At 37.9% G+C, this 17,986-nt stretch overlaps 1 protein-coding gene and 1 non-coding gene across 4 annotated transcripts in view; one reads left to right on the top strand and one right to left on the bottom strand.

The window, feature by feature from the left end:
* The first annotated feature begins 4,655 nt into the window (after positions 1 to 4,655).
* LAMA3 (laminin subunit alpha 3) overlaps positions 4,656 to 17,986 on the top strand; it is a 227,491-nt gene continuing 214,160 nt past the window's right edge. The window contains exon 1 of one of the 3 annotated variants that reach the window (XM_039844440.1): positions 4,656 to 4,674. Coding sequence is in view for 2 of the 3 variants with exons in the window: in XM_039844430.1 (XP_039700364.1) it covers positions 9,128 to 9,445 (318 nt within the window). In the remaining variant the exon portion in view is untranslated. Of the gene's footprint in view, positions 4,675 to 8,758; positions 9,446 to 17,986 lie in introns of those variants that run through there. The other 2 variants (XM_039844430.1, XM_039844420.1) reach the window with 2 other exon arrangements.
* LOC120591515 (small nucleolar RNA SNORA57) lies at positions 14,856 to 15,005 on the bottom strand. Its single transcript, XR_005649907.1, has one exon. It is a non-coding gene; the product is annotated as a small nucleolar RNA SNORA57 (small nucleolar RNA).

Below are 17,986 nucleotides of genomic sequence, written 5' to 3'. Positions count from 1 at the left end.
TAAAAACTTCTTCACCCTAATTGTAAAGAGTGTAGTGTATTTCACTTCTAATCTAACTCAGGATATTTAAGAATGGAACCTGCAAATAGTAGATGATATTTATCAGTTCACATTGATGAATAAGAAGAGACAAAATTCTGAGTGTTCTGGTTCTCTCTTGGTGCATAATAAACCACTCCTAAAATCAGTGGCTTAAAACAACTATTTATTTGTTCGTGATTCAGCAGTGTGGGCTGGGATCAATTGGGTAGTTCTGCTGTTCTACCCTGAAGGTCTCTCATGTAAGTGCCTTCATCTGATGGCTTGAATGGGGCTGTAATGACTAAGCTGGCTTTACTCATGCGGCTTGCATGGTCTCACGTATTCCAAGACCTCTTTCTACAAACTGTCTACATACCTAGCAGGGTAGTTGGACTTCCTTACAACATGAAACCTGAGTTCCAAGAAGGGGAATTCTAAGATGACAAGTGCTTATCAAATTTCTGCTTGCATCACACTTGCTAATGTCTCATTTGCCAAAGCAAGTCACATGACCAAACTTAGACTCAGTGTGGGAGAGAATAACACAAGGGCAAAAATTTTTGGAAGCATGATTCACTGGGGGCTACCAAAGCAACAGTCCATCATAAAATTAAATATAGGGCGTGTTTTATAAATATAGATTTGGAATAAGGCAGAATTAGGTTTCTTGAAAATCCAGCTGATATTCTATAGCTTTGTAAGATGGCACCAGTATTTGGGGATGCTTTTAATGGCTTGTGGGGCTATGAAAACTCACCAGATTAGACCAATCAAGCCAACTGATCAATGCACAAATATATATTGAGCACACTTTAAGTCATTATCACTATGCAGAGTGGTATGGAGGACATATAGATATTTTTTGCATTCAGGGTACTTGCAATGGAGTTGGAGAATACAAACAGTAAAAATAATGTTGGAAACAGAGTAGGACAGAATGTAACTAAGTGCTAAATTATCTCATATAGAATATAAAGTAGTAAAGAATTTCAAACTTTTAGTTATGTCTTGTTCTGATGAGATTTTCAGCACATAGAGACATGGTCTAAGAGTTGGAATAATCAGCTAATAATCCAAATCTGAGTATGTATACTTGACTGAAGCTGCTACCTGACTTTAGTGGTCTTTCTCTCAAGGGTGGAAATCACTTGGCTTCATGAATGCAGAAAACAAGAGAAATCAGTCGCCTAAGAAGGATGATTAGACTTTCTCAAATTGGAGTCCTTGTCATTTGAGAAGGCAGGTTCCTTGCAGTCAATTTTGAAGGATCCACCTGGTTCTTTTTGTCTTTAGCAACCTATAGTTTGCCCACAGCATTATCGTCAACTGCACTGGGAGAGGATGATAGCTGAATAGTTTTGCTGAATGATGGGGAATGTGATGGCATTTAGAGCGACAAGTCACCCCAGATGTGAGGTACTGAATAGCAAGGAAGAAAGAGCACTGATTCAACACCTACGTGTGTTCCAGACATCCTGTAGATTCTGGGGATAAAAAAATGAATTAAACTTGGTGTCTGCCGGAAAAGAGCTCACAGTCTAATAAGTAGGCGGATCTAAATGTTACAATAGGGATATGAATAGTATGCTGTACAAACAGTTACAGGCATGGCCAACTCTGAGAGCAAAGGGAAAGTCCTGGGTAAAGGCTAGGGAAAGCCTGAAAAATAAGGTGATGCCTGAGATAAATTTTGAAGAATTAATTGAAGTTATACTGGTTCCTAAGATTGAGAAGAGAATTCCTGACAGAAGTTATAGCCATGTACAAAGTCATGGAGACCCATTGGAAATTGTTTGATGAGACTGGGGAATAAGGTACAATGCAGGCAAGTGAAAGGGAGAGGGTGGAAAGGAAGGCTAGGGCTAACTTATAAACCACCGCACTAAGGAATTTAGACTTTATCCTAAGCAATAAGAAACATTAAATGGTGTAAAGTGGAGTAGACACATTATTACGTTTGCATTCTCGTAACAGCATTGCCCAAAAGAACTTTTTGTGACGATGCAAATGTTTTTATAATCTTCTCTGTTCAATATGATAACCACTAACTACATGTGGCTGTTGAACACTTGAAATGCAGCCAGTGTGACTGAGGAACTAAATTTTTAATATTTTAATTTAAATTTAGATTGTCGCGTGTGGATCTTGGCTACCTATTGGACAGCTCAGCTCTAGAAAAATTCCTCTGACAGTAGTACGGAGGATGGATTGGATGAAGGCAAGACTGGAGGGAGTTAGAAGACTTTTAACAATTCAGATATAAAATAATGTGGTCTCAAATTAAGGCTGGGACCATGAGAATGGAGTTGAGGTGACTAACTTGAGAACTACTTAGGAAAGGAAATGAACAGAATTTGGTATGTTATTTGACATGGAGGAGAGGCCCTGATCATGAGACGAGAATGGGTACTTGGGAGTAGGGACAAATAAGTTAACTTAAGAAGATGAGTTCAAATTCAGAGGCTGTGGAGCAGTACAGCTTGGACCGACATGGTAGGCAGTAGGAAGTTGTGGCAACGCCTTGCTCTGGCTCATAATATCGGTCTTCCATTACTATGCAAGATAGATTATAAATGTGAGAGACTGGAGGCAGAGAGAAAAGCTGGGAAGTTTATCTTCCCATGGTCGAGGGTGGTCTGGATTAAGGTGGAGATAGCAGGAGGATAGAAAAATGGCTGAATTCAAGTTAATGATCATCAGTGTTATTCAAACATAAGGGATCATGTTGAGTCTCTGAAGTGACATGTTTTAGACATGGAAATAAAGTGCAGGGTGGCTCAACAATACCTAGTGACATATTTTAACATTGCCGGTAGTGATAACTGCTATGGTCATAGAAATTATTCAACAGGATTCAAATCCTTAAATTAGGGTAATCAAAATATGTGAAAATGATGCAAAAGGATATTTTAGAGGCTGCTTTCTGATTTTCATTCAAAATCCCTGCCAGATGAACTACTAACCTTCCTGTCAAGAGAATGAAGCCTCCATTTCTTACATCTCCACTAAGCCCGAGTAAGATGATTAATTATTCACTATCTTATTTTCACTCATCCACAAAATGAGAATAATCATTTCTACCCACTTACCTTCAGGATTAGTTCTGGGCTGATAAGAAAAATTTCATTGTAAAGAAAATGTGCTATTACATGGGTGGAGGTTTTCTTTTAGCCTAGCACTACTGCTTGTAGTAGCACACACCTGGGGTGGAAAAAAGGAATCCGCCTTATTAACAAACGCATAAAATTACCTGCTCTGCCCAAGCGCATATTTCACATAAAGGCCAAACTGGAGTGTGTGAAGAAAGAGCTGGAGAGGAAATTCATAGAATTGGAATGTGAATTCTTCATAGGGTCTTTGGCAGAACTAACTATTAGGGAGTGCCCTAATGGGAGGTACCAGTGTCAAGGTTTCAGCTGAAGTTGGAATCTGCCTGCAATGGAAATACCGGCTACTGAGAATTACAGTCTGGTTAGGTTAGCACTAGAGATTCTGAGCTCAGAAATTGAATCAGACACAGGCCATGTGCTGAGGGAGTATCATAACTTTCCAAGGAGCCCTTAGATCTAGGGGCCTGGAGCAGGGACGCCATACAGAGAGAAGGTAGGATGAAGTGTGCTATAATCCCAGGCAGGCACATGGTTGGGTTCTGGATACCATTTTGTGGTAATGAGGACTTGGGCCAGTCCCTTAACCTTGACTTCTTATATATAAATAAAAGTGGACGGAGTTAATCTGTATTTTCCAATTTCCAGGGGTCTGAGGTAGTGGGTCCAGGGGAAAATCTCAGCTTTCAAAATGACTAATAGAAACTCTGCCTTTATTCAGAGTATGGCAACATAGGCTAATGGAAGACACTTTCTTCACGTTGGGCTGGAAAGATTTAAGTTCAGCATAGTCACACTAATTATTTCATGCTAATAAAAGCTTGTATTAGAAACTATATAGATCTTTATAGATCTTTAATAACATGGAAATATTTGTTAAGAAATATAATTTTTGAAATTGTTACAAGACAGAGATTATGGGAGAAGAGTAATAAAAGTATATGTATATCAAAAGCATATATATATATATACACACACAATTCTATTATTATATACCATTCTATCATTAACATATCTATAAATCTATCCATCTATATCTATATCTATACACACACATATATGATACATGATATAATGGTTGGGTTCACAAAGATTCTCTTATGGCATAGGGAATGCATCAACAGTAATGTAATGGCTGTGTGTAGAGCCAGAGGGAAGATAGAATAATCAGGGAGATCATTTCATAAACTACATAAATGTCTAACCAATGTACTATATACTTGAAAATAATATTAATAATGATAATAATAATAATAAAGATGGTCTTGACCTTAGTGTTTGCAGTGAGGCTAACCAGTTGGATGGCAGAACTTTACTCATTGCCTAGTTCCTTCTGGTTTTCAAGGGAGAGGCCTCACCAGGTGTGTGATATTACAAGAAGTAGAAATGCCTTTTGTTTTTCTGCTTTATGTGTATTCTTTTCATTGCTTTTGGTGATCCGCATACTGTTATTGGCCTAGAATAATGTCATTGTCGTTGTTTTTCTTTATAAAGTGATGATGAAAGTGGAAAACTACAAACTGTCTGAAGTGAAATCAAGCTGACAGTAAGTTGTTGTTTTTAATGATGTAATTTTAAGAATAGTAATAATAAGCAGGATCCAGGATTTATGATCTCAGTTCATATTCCTAGGAGGACGTAGGAGGACAGAAGGAAAGCTGCCATATTGGGAGGAGGTAGAAAGGAAGGAGAAGGAGAAAACCTATGCTTTGCCTTAAAGGAGAGTTACTCTAAGTATGTTAGTCAACTCACTGTTCTAAAGGGACATTATCGAGTTTGATTATGCCCTTGCAAAAAAGACACAGTGAGTTTATCACCCTTGCGTGTCTAGGTTCTGGACTCTAGGGAAATTCTTTTCAACAATGGCATGGCAAGTTGCATTTCCATCTTAAGATCTGAAGGACATAGCTATGCATGAATCACTTCTGAAGTATTGGGAGGTCAGCCAAACCCCAAATTCACTTGTGTTAGTTTTGGGTTTGTTTATACCCAACTATGCATGTCTGTCGCACCCAATCCAGTAGGGCTAAGTAAACCAATAGCTGCTTTTATACTTGGGGCATTTCTGCAGCTTTCATACCTCGGATGGGCCTCACCGGGGTGGCTTTATCCTCTGTCCTACTAGAGTCCTTCTAGGAGCATAAACTGAGAATCATTAAATCCTGGGTCCTGCTAATTATCCCCATTTTTCTTAAAACAGGGGCCAGTCATTTAATTTATTCAAGCATCATCTTTTCTCACTAAAATATAACTGCTCCATCTTTCCTTGAAAACACAAGTGTGCCTTATATTTGCTGCTTTAGTGTTTAAAAGCACTTGCTCGTAAAGTCCTTCATTTTAACCTCAGAGCAGCCTTTCTCCCTTCCCCCAACCAATGTATCATTATTCTCCTATATCCAGGATGCGAAGGGTAGGTGTTCCTAGGATGTATGTTTTGGATACATAAGCTTTAGAGAAATAACTTTACTAGCAAATATTAACTTTAGATATGTAGCTTTTATTTGATCATCTTTAAAGCTGTTCTCAATGAGCAAACACACTTATTATACTTTGACATCAAAAAGTTTTTTTAAACTGCAATGACAATGTGAAGTCAATGATATTATATATCTTCTGATGATGGAATATAATAAAACATATCAAAGAGAAACATTGTCATTTACAAGATAATAAATTTGTATGTCATGCTGTTAAGTGTTGCCTTTTGAGGTAAAACAGAAAGTTCTATGAGAAAGCCTGGATTGAATCCACAAATGATAGGTTCTGCTGCTGAGGATTCTGATATCAGAATGTTTCAGGGAAATGGTCTGGCATTGTGGAAGAGTTACTGGTTTGGTAGAGAACAACTTGGCTTTCGTATTTGCATGTTAATAAAATAATTTTGGAATCTTAGCCATTTGTTGAATATCAATTTTGAAGTTTTTGTATGGACATTTGTTTTCAATTCTCTTGAGTATATGTTTAGGATTGGAATTGATGGGTCACACAGTAACATTATATTTAAAATTTTGACAAACTGTCAAAGTGTTTTCCAACGTGTCTACACGTTACATGCCCATCAGCAATGTGTAAGGATTCCAACTTCTCCTCATCCTCATTAATACTTATTATTATCTGTCTTTCAAATTATATCCATAATAATGGCGTGAAGTTATATCTCCCATAATCTCTGACTTTGATTTGCATTTCCCTAATGACTAATGATATTGAACATCTTTCCATGTGCTTATTGGCCACTTTTGTATCTTTTTGAAGAAATATCTATTGAAATTATTTTTTTATTTTTGATTTGATTGTTCTTTTTTATGATTGAGCTGAAGGATTATTTTATTTTATTTTTTTATGGTTGAGCTGCAGAATTCTCTGTTCTGAATTTGGGTCTCTTACGAGTATATGACTTAAAAACATTTTCTCTCATTCTTTGCGTTGGCTTTTCACTTTTTTGATGGTGTTCTTTGAAGCACAAAAGTTTTTAAATTTGATGAGGTTGACTTATTTTTTCTTGCTGAATTCGAAGACGGAAAGATTTACTCCCATGTTTTTATCTAGGAGTTTTATAGTGTTAGCCGTTACATTTAGGTCTTTGACACATTGTGACTTAATTTTTGTATATGGCCTGAAGCAGGCATACAACTTGATTCTTTTGCATGTGGATAGTCAATGTCCCAGTACCGTTTATTGGTGCTATTCAAAATAGTGAAAATTAAGTAGCCATAAATGTAAAATATTATTTATAAACTCCCAATTCCATTCCATTGATCTATATGTTTATCCTTAAGCCAGTACCACAGTCTTAATTATTGTAGCTTTATACTGTTTTGAAAGAGGAATGTGTGAGTCCTCCAGCTGTGTTCTTTTTTAGGATTGTTTAGATAGCAGGGTCCTCTGCAGTTCCACAAAAATTTTGGGATTAGCTTGTCAATTTCTGCAAAAAAATCATCTGGGATTTTTGATAAGGATTGTGTTGAATCTGTAGATTGCTTTGGGGAATCTTGCCATCTTGATAATATTCTCTCCCAATCCATGAACATGGGATATCTTTCCATTTATTTCGATCTTCTTTAACTTCTTTCAAAGATGTTTTGTAGTTTTCATCGCACAACTAATGCACTTATTTTGTTAAATTTATTCCTAAGAATTTTGTTCTTTTTGAGTCTGTTGTAAATGGAATTGCTCTTAATTTCATTTTTGGATTGTTGCTAATGTTTAGAAACACAATTAATTTTTTACATAGTATTACTTTATATCTTTTTTATGTTAAAATATTTTGAACATCTAATAGATCTTATACAACATCTTCTATAAGAAGTATACAGAAAATATACTTCTATAACATCATTTTAATGACCTCATAATATTTACCATGTTGACATACCACAATTAATTTAACTACTTTATTACTGGACATTTAGTTTCTTTTAAACTTAAAAAAGGTATAAATAGCTCTGATAAGTACTTGCCTTCAAATCTTTGAAAAATTCCTGAGTTATTTCCTGTATATAATTCTTTAAAGTAGAATTGTTAGGGCAAAAATGTATGCACATTTGAGTTATTTGCTAAGCACTGCCAAAATTGCCTTCCTGAAAGGTTATAAGGTTTTCACTCCTACCAAGGGTGCAATGCTTTATTCTCCAAATTCTCTTCAACTTTCAGTTTTATTTAAAAAAACACTTTGCTAGTTTGAAAGGTTAAAGATATGTACCATTGCATTTCAATTCCCAGGATGGTAAAACATTTTTTCCCATATGTTTATCAACTTAAAACATTTATTTTCTGTGAATTGTGTTAGGTTTCTTAGCATTGAAAGTTCAGCTTTTCCTAATTGTTTTGTAAAAGCAGTTTATATATTAAAGTCATTAATCCTATGTCTTTTAATGGTATAAATTTCCTCCCTCATTCATTTTCCATTTTCGTTTAGTTATGCTGCTTTTAGAAGTACACATTTTTATTTTTTATGTTGTCAACTAATCAGTCTTTACTGCTTCTCCTTTTGGAGTTTTGCTCCATCCTTCAAAGCTCCAGTGCTACCTCCTCTGGGGCACTTCTGTCCATTACAGCCAACAGCTATGACATCATCCTCTAATTGCTTAGAGGGCCTATGTGAGCTCTGTTTTGGTGAGGTGTTCCTGCATTGAGACCAAACCTCAGCCTCCATGGGAGTATACTTTGCCCTGAGGTCAGCTTGACAGCTAGAGTATTTCACTCAACATCTCTCAGTTTATCTGTAAAATTTAGAATATTGAGCATCTAAAGGAGTTCCTTCAGAGTATCTTTCCAGGCTGGTAAACTACAACTCCCACTATTGGCTCTTTTAAATGTATTCGTTTTGCCACTCCCAATATTCTGTGAGCTCCTTTGATCCTAGACTCAGTATGTGGCTGCAATGCCATAGCTATAGATGACGCAGTGTTTGAGAATTGACGGGACTTGCCTTTTGACAATTAAGACTTGTCTGGGAAATTACAATGTCTTTGATATAAGTTCTGTAGGTTGTGGCACTTTCCTCTCCTGTCTCAACCAAATATACTGCAAGCCTCCTTCTCCCTTGTCGGAGGTCCAGAGTTGGCTTTTCTGGGTGGTCTGAGACTGTGAGTATCTGGAGAGGCGAAATATCTGATTTTGCCCTGCCAGTGGGAAGGTGGGGCGGTCGCGGCCTCTCGCTGGGGACTCCAGGGTAGGAGCCCGGGAACGCCTTTCGCTTTCCCCGCCCGCGAAGTTTGCAGCGCACAGCGCACTTGCAGAGAAGCTGTCTGCTGTCCTGAGGCTGGGCGCTGTCAGTTCCTGATCTATCCGTGTCGGCTTCAGCTTCAGATTCTAGAGGAGAGAAGCCGCCCCCAGGCCGCAGGCTCCCGGCACGTGGGGCAGGGGCACGGGTCTGCCGCGGTGCACACTTGGGGCTGCGCTCGCGGGTCGCGGGAAGACTGTGCTATCTGGCGCGTGGTGCCCTGGAGCCCCTCTGCGGCGGCGGCGGCGGCGGAGGGAGGGCGGCGCGCCGCGGTATGGCTGCAGTCTGGCGGGCTCTGCGCTGGGCACCGCGGCCAGTCCCGCTGCTGCCGCCGCCGCCGCTGCTGCTGCCGCTGCTGCTGCCGCTGCTGCTGCTGCTGCTGCTGCCCGCCGCGTGCGCGGCCGCTCGGGAACCCCCTGCAGCGGCCCGGCTCAGCCTGCACCCGCCCTACTTTAACCTGGCGGAGGCGGCGAGGATTTGGGCCACAGCCACCTGCGGCGAGCCGGGGCTCGGCAGCGCGCGACCCCGGCCAGAGCTCTACTGCAAGTTGGTAGGGGGGCCCACGGCCCCGGGCAGCGGCCGCACCATCCAGGTAAGGTCCCGGGAGAGCGCTAGGGGAGGCGGGGAACCGGGCGCGGGATCCCTCCCGGTGCGGGTCGGCCACCTGAGGAGAAGGGACTGGGCCCTTTCCTCGCGGGCTCTAGTACTTCAGGCGACCGGGAAGGCCTCCCCACAACTCCCGCGAGGGCCGGCGACCCCGGGATATGGGCGCGGTGTCGCAGGAGTGATCTTGTGGGAGTACCGCCCTCGCCAACGCGCCGTCCGAGGCGGGGATGTGTAAAGCACGCTAGGTGAATGAAGGCTAAGGTCAGGTTTGGGCGAGCAGAGGAGAAAGTCCGAGCTGCGCTCTTGGGATGCAGGGAACTCCGGTCCCGTCCTGCGGTCCGTTACACAGGTAGCTCCCGGCTAGACACTGAGTCCCTCCAGGGCTTCACGGGCGCGCCCCCTTCCAAGCCTTTCATCTCCCCCACCTTATTCGGAGAAGTTGCTAGCAGTTAATTTCCGTGGTGTATTTCAGGAAAACTTTTGCGTTATATCAATAGTATCTCTTTGATGTCACTAAAAAGATGCACTTCATCCCACTGCATGAAGTGCCGCCATCCTGAGTCAATGGGGCAAATGAGACAGGGCGCTCAGAGTCCATTAGAGATAGTCACCGAGAACACCAGGTGTAAATGATAAAGTCGCTGGCGCTTAGTTGGCCCGTGGAGGTTTGCCAGGTCTTTACACATCATCCTCACAACAGCTCTGGGAACTGGATCAGGTGAGTAGGATAAGATACGTGCCTATGTCAGAAAGTAGGGCAGCTAGATTTGAACCCAGTCCTTGATTCCAAAATCCGCTTTACGCTGACCCATAATTGCTCCCTCCCGCTACTGAGAAGTGTTGCTGAGAAATAGGAAAGTGTTGCCGGAAGAGGGAGTAATTTTGGCGCTTGGTTACAAAAGGAAAGATAAATTGAGAGTCCAGGTCAGTGTTTTAGAAACTCTTTTGATTGTGCACTTGCATAAATAACAAGTTGAACATGCAGCGCCAATACATGTTTATTTATTTATAAATTATATGTATGTATTATTTTATTAATATATTGTGTGTACTTAAAACATGCAAAAATAGAAATTTAGAAGAAAAATACTTTCAATTTTCTTCATTAAAAGCCCGAAATAATTTTGCTTTCTCTAAATATTTTATTTGTGATCGTGTATAACCATTTATAAATAAAAAAATATACAAATGTAATCATGTGTATTTTTGACAAGTTTAATTTAGCACTCACAATTCAATTCAAACTTGTTATATATTAATACTTGGATTTAGTGCTTGTCATAGCTGAAAGGATACCTCAAAAATACTTAGATTTAAATGGAAGAGGAACAGCATTAGCTACTGAGCTCCAAAACCAGCTACCTAATCTGTGCAGTCCAGCACAAAATAAAAATCTGGAGCCCCTTGTTTAAAAACTATTAAGAATTTCAAGACAGCAATAGCAGAGCATTAAACTAAGGGAGGAGCCTTTCTAAGTGACTGCACAGGCCTCATGCTATCTGAGTTCACTAAATCGTGGTACTCATATTTCTGCCCCGTCCTTAAATTATTCTAAAAAATTTTTTAAAGTAGAAACTTGACCAGTAAATGTTTGCTTTCAAGTGGTATTCAGTCCTTTCTGGTAGGAAGGTGTTGTGTTTAAATGTTTTAAACTATAGATTTGAAACACACTGCAACTCTTCTTTTGGAAAATGTTATAAAGTTCTGGTTCCATGTTTTAAAAATGTGCAACTATGGGAACTTTTAGAGTAACACAGTTCCATATTTTTAGTAACAATGGATGAAACATATCCAAACATCTATTTTTCAAAATGCTCTTTCCAAAGCATACACTTTTTTACCACAATATTTACTTTTTCATACATTGTTAAAACACTTCTATTTTGATAGAACAGAGTAAGTACCTCTATTGTTTTGTACATACCCGTCAGGTAGTATATTACTGGCAGCCGCTTGCCATCCCAGAAAAAACCAGCAAATTTGGAATGTTTGTGGGAAAAAAAAGTGTAACATCCTTAAATGTAAAAAAAAAAAAAAGGTCTTTAAGTACTTTACCATGAGATAACCAGGGAACTGGTGTTGTCAAAAGAATTTCACAGTCACTCTCCATTTCAATACAAGGTTGTAACTATCCTATGTAGGAGACTAGAACCCCCATTGTCTACTTAACAAGGCACAAGTAAGCTTCAAAGTGGGTGATGAGATCATAGCCTGGTGGAATTTTTAGGACCATTGTGACTTTTGACCAGCTGACAGTGTGGACAGGGTGAAGGCCCCTATGCAACCTGTATATGAAATTTTAGTAAAACTGAATTTCTTCATGTTTAGGTAAAATAAGCATAAACAGAAGTTTTAATATTCCCTTCTTTCACCCCACTGGCATACTCAGCTTTGGACAGAACTGTTCTAATTATGGAGAAAGTAGATGAAAGAAGAAGAAACGATTCAAAGCAAATTTCAAATGTTTCCTCTATCTCAGTTTTGCCTAGGAATGGGGCAACCCTCATTTTCATCAACTGGTATTTTTATTGAGTGTTCATAGTTTTATGCCACTGTTTTGGAAGTCCAGAAAAATCATGTTTTCTGTTCTAATTCCAGAATAGGTCATTAAACCTGAGTTCACGGTCCTAGATAGAGTAGGAAGTGGTTTTTTTGAGGTGACTCAGCAGGCTGTTTCTAGGCCAGGGTGTAGCCTGCAGAAAAAGAGTGTTATCTGGTATTAAGTCTTGTGCTTCCCTGAAAATAAGGGTGAACAAAAGCTCTGCTGCACAGTGCTTTCTGCTTTCACTGTTGAGTGCTTAGGAGGATGTACTCATTGCTGATATGAGAGGTTCTCACCTAATGAGAAGTGTGTTGGAGACCAGAAGGGGAAGCCAAGTTCCAGAGGCTAGGCTGTTAGACACTTTGTGATAGCCCGGTGTTAGAAGCTTCTTGTATAGACCTGCCTTTCAGAGAAGTGAGGGATAGTGGGTGATGGGTGGGAGGAGGGAAGAGAGATTATGATTAATCAATTGGTTTTACCTGAGTGATGATCATCTTGAATCTGCTCATGTATAGCTCAAGATGGGAAACAGAAGAGTTAACTAAAATTGTTCTATTTCTTCGAACTTTCTAAAAATGTCTTTGGGGCTGGCCAGGGTTTAGAACTTCGGATCAGATTTTGCAAAATATGTAAAAACTAAATAAAAGTCATGTCTTAGAATAAAACCTGAGTTTATGGTCCTGATTCTATAATAACAATGCTGATATTTGAATGGTAGCATCTATCAACAGGCAGGTGTTTTAAAAGTCTGAATTTTGTTTGTTGTGTGAAAAATGTTCATTGCAGTTTCTCTGGACTTAAGATTTATGAAATAAGAGTTTTATATACTTGTTACTGCTCAGACAGTAAGTTTTTGGTGTATGAGAGCTCTTTGATTCAGGAATACTGTCTGGTTCACAGCTGTATCCCCAGTGTTTAGCACAAAGCCTGGAACAATACAGGTGCTCAGAAAATATTGAATGAAAGGATGGTGGAGTGAAGATATCGTTAAAGGCTGTAAAGAAGTTAATGTAAAGAGTAGACAAGAAAAATATGCAAATTAATTCTTTTCTGTTTAAAAGTAATTACAACTGAAATATGTCACACTTTGTGCTTTAATTTTAAATATTTGCTAACCTATGGAATCTAAAGACATTATTATTTACTGACATCGGATAGAGATGATGATGAAATGGAAGTCTGTGTCTGGAATATAACCATGTGTTTGGCTTAGCTTGGCATAAACACTATACTCAAAAGGAATGAAATGCACATATTTACCAAACATATGATCTCAATTTTGTACATTAATATTCAATACATCTTTTATATTTTCCTTAATTACATTTTGATTTATGCATAGGAATGTGTATCTAATCTGAGTGATATTGATAGAGAAGCACACACATATGAGTTATGGCTAAGAGTGAGAGTGTTTGTCACAAAGCACCCTCAGTTGTGTGTGTTACTTGGACTAATGGCCATAAACAGGAAACTCAACTTTACTAAGGTTCTGTTTATAGTACTATTGTGAAAGAGAATCATTTATTAACTTCAGCAAAGGCCTTTTCCTTTGTGAAATTGATAGAAAAATCTTGAGCGAGGGTCGGGAAACCTATGATTTTACTATGTCCATTGATATATTTGTAACAATGATTGATAAGAATCATTTTGAGACTTCAGACAAATGACTACAATCACCAATTTAAGGATAAATGATCCTTTTTAAAAATGATTTTCCTAGTAGTTGTTCTGTGTTTGTGGACATTAACCAATGTTTAGTGTTGAAAGTTATGTACAAATCATTTGAAGAAGACAGACATAAATGTTTTTCTTTGGAGGGCCAGGTTCAATTACCAGCGAAAAAACATGATTCCACAGGCTAGAATCTCAGCAATTTAAATTTGTTCCTCAGGAAATCACAGACTACTGGAGCTCAAGGCTCTTCAGAGTCACTGGCGAATATTTGGAAGTGTGAATGTTCAGTCCTTGAATTGCAAGATTTTACTTCATGCTCTGAGTTACATGTACCACTGAGAGTGTGGATTATTTAATCTGAGAAAAAGAAATATACAGTCATAGGGAAAGGAAAGGACAAAATGGTATTAGCCCTTATAAGAAGTCTGTACCTAAACTATAATAGAAAGATAGCTGTGGGTTTTATATCTTTAGCGCAGATGTCAATGTGAAATCTACATGTTTTATTCACATCTTTTACCAATACTAGATTGAAGCATGTGAGTCATTTTATACAACTTTATTGAGGCATACTTTAAGTACTGTAACATGCATCCATTGCAAGTGTGAAGCCAATAATTTTTAGTAAGTTTATAGAGTTGTGCAGCTATCCCTAGAATCTCATTTTAGAATATTTCTTTCAGCTCCCAATTTTCTCTTGTGCCTGTGCACTCAGTCTGCGCCTATCTCCACTAGGCTGATTTCTGTCTCTAAAGATTTGCCATATCTAGAAATTTCATAGAAATAAAACAAAGCAACGCATGTGGTCTTTTGTCTCTGACTTCTCTCATTTAGCATAATGATTTTGAGGTTCATTCATACTGTATTGTATGGGTTAGTATTGCTTCCTATATATTTGAGACTCTTTTGTTTGGTGTAGGTATATTTAAATTGTTGTATCTTCTTGATGAATTGGCCCTTTTTTCAATGTGTAATGTTCATCTTTAGCTATTAGAACAATTTTTGACTTAAAGTCTATTTTGTCTGATATTAGCATAGCCACCCCAGTTCTCTTGGTTTCTGTTTGCGTGGAATACCATTTTCTGTCCTTTCACTTACAACTTATTTGTGTCTTCGGATCTAAAGTGAATCTCTTGCAGACATCATATATTTGGATCTCCCCACCCCTCTCCCCCAACCGTGTTCCAGTGCTTCAGGATAGAACCGACAGACCGGAAGCTGCTGGCACTGGAAGACATGACACTGAGGGAGCTGGAGCCCTTTCCCTTTGCCTTGGTACATTACGGGGACTGGGACCACACTCCCGATCCCCGCCAAGAAGAGGAGGGTTGTTTGTTTTCTTTTAATCCATTCTTCCAATCTCTGCCTTTTAATTGATAGTCTAATGCATTTACATTTAAACTGATCACTGATAAGGAAGAACTTACTTTTGCCATTTTTGTTTGTTTTCTCTATGTCTTATATTTCTTTGCTTCCTCAGTTTCTCCATTACTACCTTTTTTTGTTTAATTTTTTTTTCCTAGTGTACCATTTTTATCTCCTTCTCATTTCTTTTTCTGTATATATTTTAGTTATTTTCTTAGTGGTTACTCTGGGGATTACAATTAACATCCTAAATGTATAACAATCCAGTTTGACAATCCAATTTAGCTTTGATGACATCTAAAACTCTGCTTCTCTACAGATCTGTCCCCCACTCTTTATGATATTATTGTCACAAATTATATCTTTACACAATGCTGCCTATAAACATAAATATATAATTATTGTTCTATGCATTTGTCTTTTAAATCACATTTTTATATTTATCTGTGTAGTTACCTGTACTGGTGTTCTTTATTTCTTTAGATGACTTTGAGTTAGTATCTTTTCATTTTAGCCCAAATGATTCCCTCTAGCATTTCTTATAGGGTGGGTCTACTGGCAACAAACTTCTTCAGCTTTTGTTTATTTGAGAATGTCCTAATTTCTCCCTCATTTTTGAAGGATAATGTTACCACTTATAAAATTCTTGTCTGAAGATTCTTTCTTTCAGCACTTTAAACATGTCATTTCACTGCCTTCTGGCTTTGATGATTTCCAATGAAAAACAGGCACTTAATCTTATTGGGAATCCCTTGTATGTAATGAATTGCTCTCTCTTGCTGTTACAAGATTTTCTCTTTGTCTTTGGACAGTTTGATTATAATATGTCTTAGTGTGGATCTCTTTGAGCTTATCCTACTTGGAGTTTGATGAATTTCTTGGATGTGTAGATTCATATCTTTAATCAAATTTGGGAAGTTTCAATCATTATTTCCTCTGATATCCAGAAGCCTCTTTCTCTGTCTTCTCTCCTTCTGAGACTCCCATAACGTGTATGTTGGTTCATTTTAAGCTGTCCTACAGGTCTCTTGATCTTTTTAAATTTTCTTCATTCTTTTTTTTTTATCCTCAAGCTGAATAATTTCAATCGACTTATCTTCAAGTTTGTCAATTGTAGGTTGTTGTGAAAAGTTTATTCTGACAGTTTTTGCAAGATTAATTTTTGCTTCAGTGGAGAGACAGATCCTTAAAGCTCTTCCCTCCTCATATCATTTTTTGAATTCTTCCTTACTTTCTGGTACCACAGATGTTCCAGGTCACTAAAAATTTTTTTTCTCCAGCCTTGGAACCAACTATTTTTTCAAGGAGATTTTCTTTTTTTTCTTTTCAGTTAGGTGTAGTGTTGAAAACCAAGATCTGCTTATGAGGTGCGGTCATTTGTTACTGGCATATTATTGCTTCTAGACCCTTTCTGTGGATAGAGCTAGGAAATATTTGTATACCTACTAATTCCTATATGTACACACATCTACATTAGAAATACAGTTGATTTTTGCATGTTGATCTTTTTATCATATGACCTTGTTGTAGTTTTTAGTAGACTCTTTAAAATTTTCTACATACAGAATTACATGTGTTTTATTTACTTTTCTCCAATCTGTATGCATTTTATTTCTTTTTCTTTTAACTCATTCATTCATTGACAAATACTCATTCAGTGGCTCTTACATGCCAGGCACCATGCTAGATGCTGGGGATACAAAGATGATACAGACATAAACTTTCTGTAGATGATTAAATTTTTTTTATAGCCTAGTTTTCTTTAAAGACCAGAGAAACTCCTGTAAGGGAAAATATAATGTCACCTCATTGTACATATTATCAAACTACTCTCACTTAGAGGTGGAGAACTCTGGCTCTATAATCATATAGACCTGAGATTGAATTCTAACTCTATCAGCTCTCTGACCTTGAAAATTTGCATAATCTTTGTTTCTTTATATATAAAACAGGATTAGTAATCTCACAGGTTTATTGGGAGGATGAAAATCACTTAGTATATTTCTTGGCATATAGTTAGTGCTCAATGAATGTGATTTTTCATGGAGCAAAAAAATTTTTAAGTAAGGCTTCTAAAGTGGTAAGCTACAAAATTGATTTGTCAAAATAGTTATCTAAAATTTTTGAGTAGAAAATTATTTTAATAATGAGATGTACAATACATTATATACTGAACATATTTGGCATGCTAAAAATTCCACAGGCATTAAGACTTCTATAGCATTCTATAGAATAACAATGTTAAATTGTTTGGTACTATGTTAATAACTAGTTTAGATATTATATATTTATGTAGGGGCACACTTTTTTTTATAAGCTAAAGTAATATTTTTGGGGAGGAGGTATTAACTTTTCAAGGTTAATTTTGGTAGTAATAATATATTCTTCCAGATGATAAATTTATATCTGGTTGAGATTCAGGCTTTCATGAAACCTGTCTTAACTCTTGCTCAACATTCTGGAATTATTTGCCTAGTGAGGGAAGGATTTATTAAGTGGTACCTCAGTGGTTTTAGTCAATGAAATTGCCCATGATTATATTGTATTTATGGGTTCCTGGCCAAGGGACAAGTAGGGGCTGAAATCCAACCTGGACAGGCTGTATTTATTCAGAAGCAGAGAAACTTTTTCTGCTTCAAAAAAAGAGAGCTATTTGGATGAGCTAGCAGGGCCTTTACATGATGCCTCATGCCAAAGGGGAGAAACCTGCCCTGGGGAAAGCCAGCTCATTAAGTCCCATATGTCCTGCCGGTTTTTCAATGTCATAAGCATATCATTTTTTCTTAGTGGTTTTCCTGTACTAGATGCTCAGAAAATACATTTGGAATTAATAAATAAATATTAGAGAGAAATGGGTTTTAATTAGATTATCTATACACATCCTACCTGTGAGAAGTGGGGAAAATAAGTGATTATCCATTACTTTCATGTCCCACCACATAT

The sequence above is a fragment of the Pteropus medius genome, unplaced genomic scaffold, assembly GCF_902729225.1.
Source record: "Pteropus medius unplaced genomic scaffold, Ma_sr-lr_union100, whole genome shotgun sequence".
NCBI lineage: Eukaryota > Metazoa > Chordata > Mammalia > Chiroptera > Pteropodidae > Pteropus > Pteropus medius.
The sequence above is the reverse complement of the archived record's forward strand: the minus strand, read 5'-3'. Positions and strand labels throughout refer to the sequence as shown.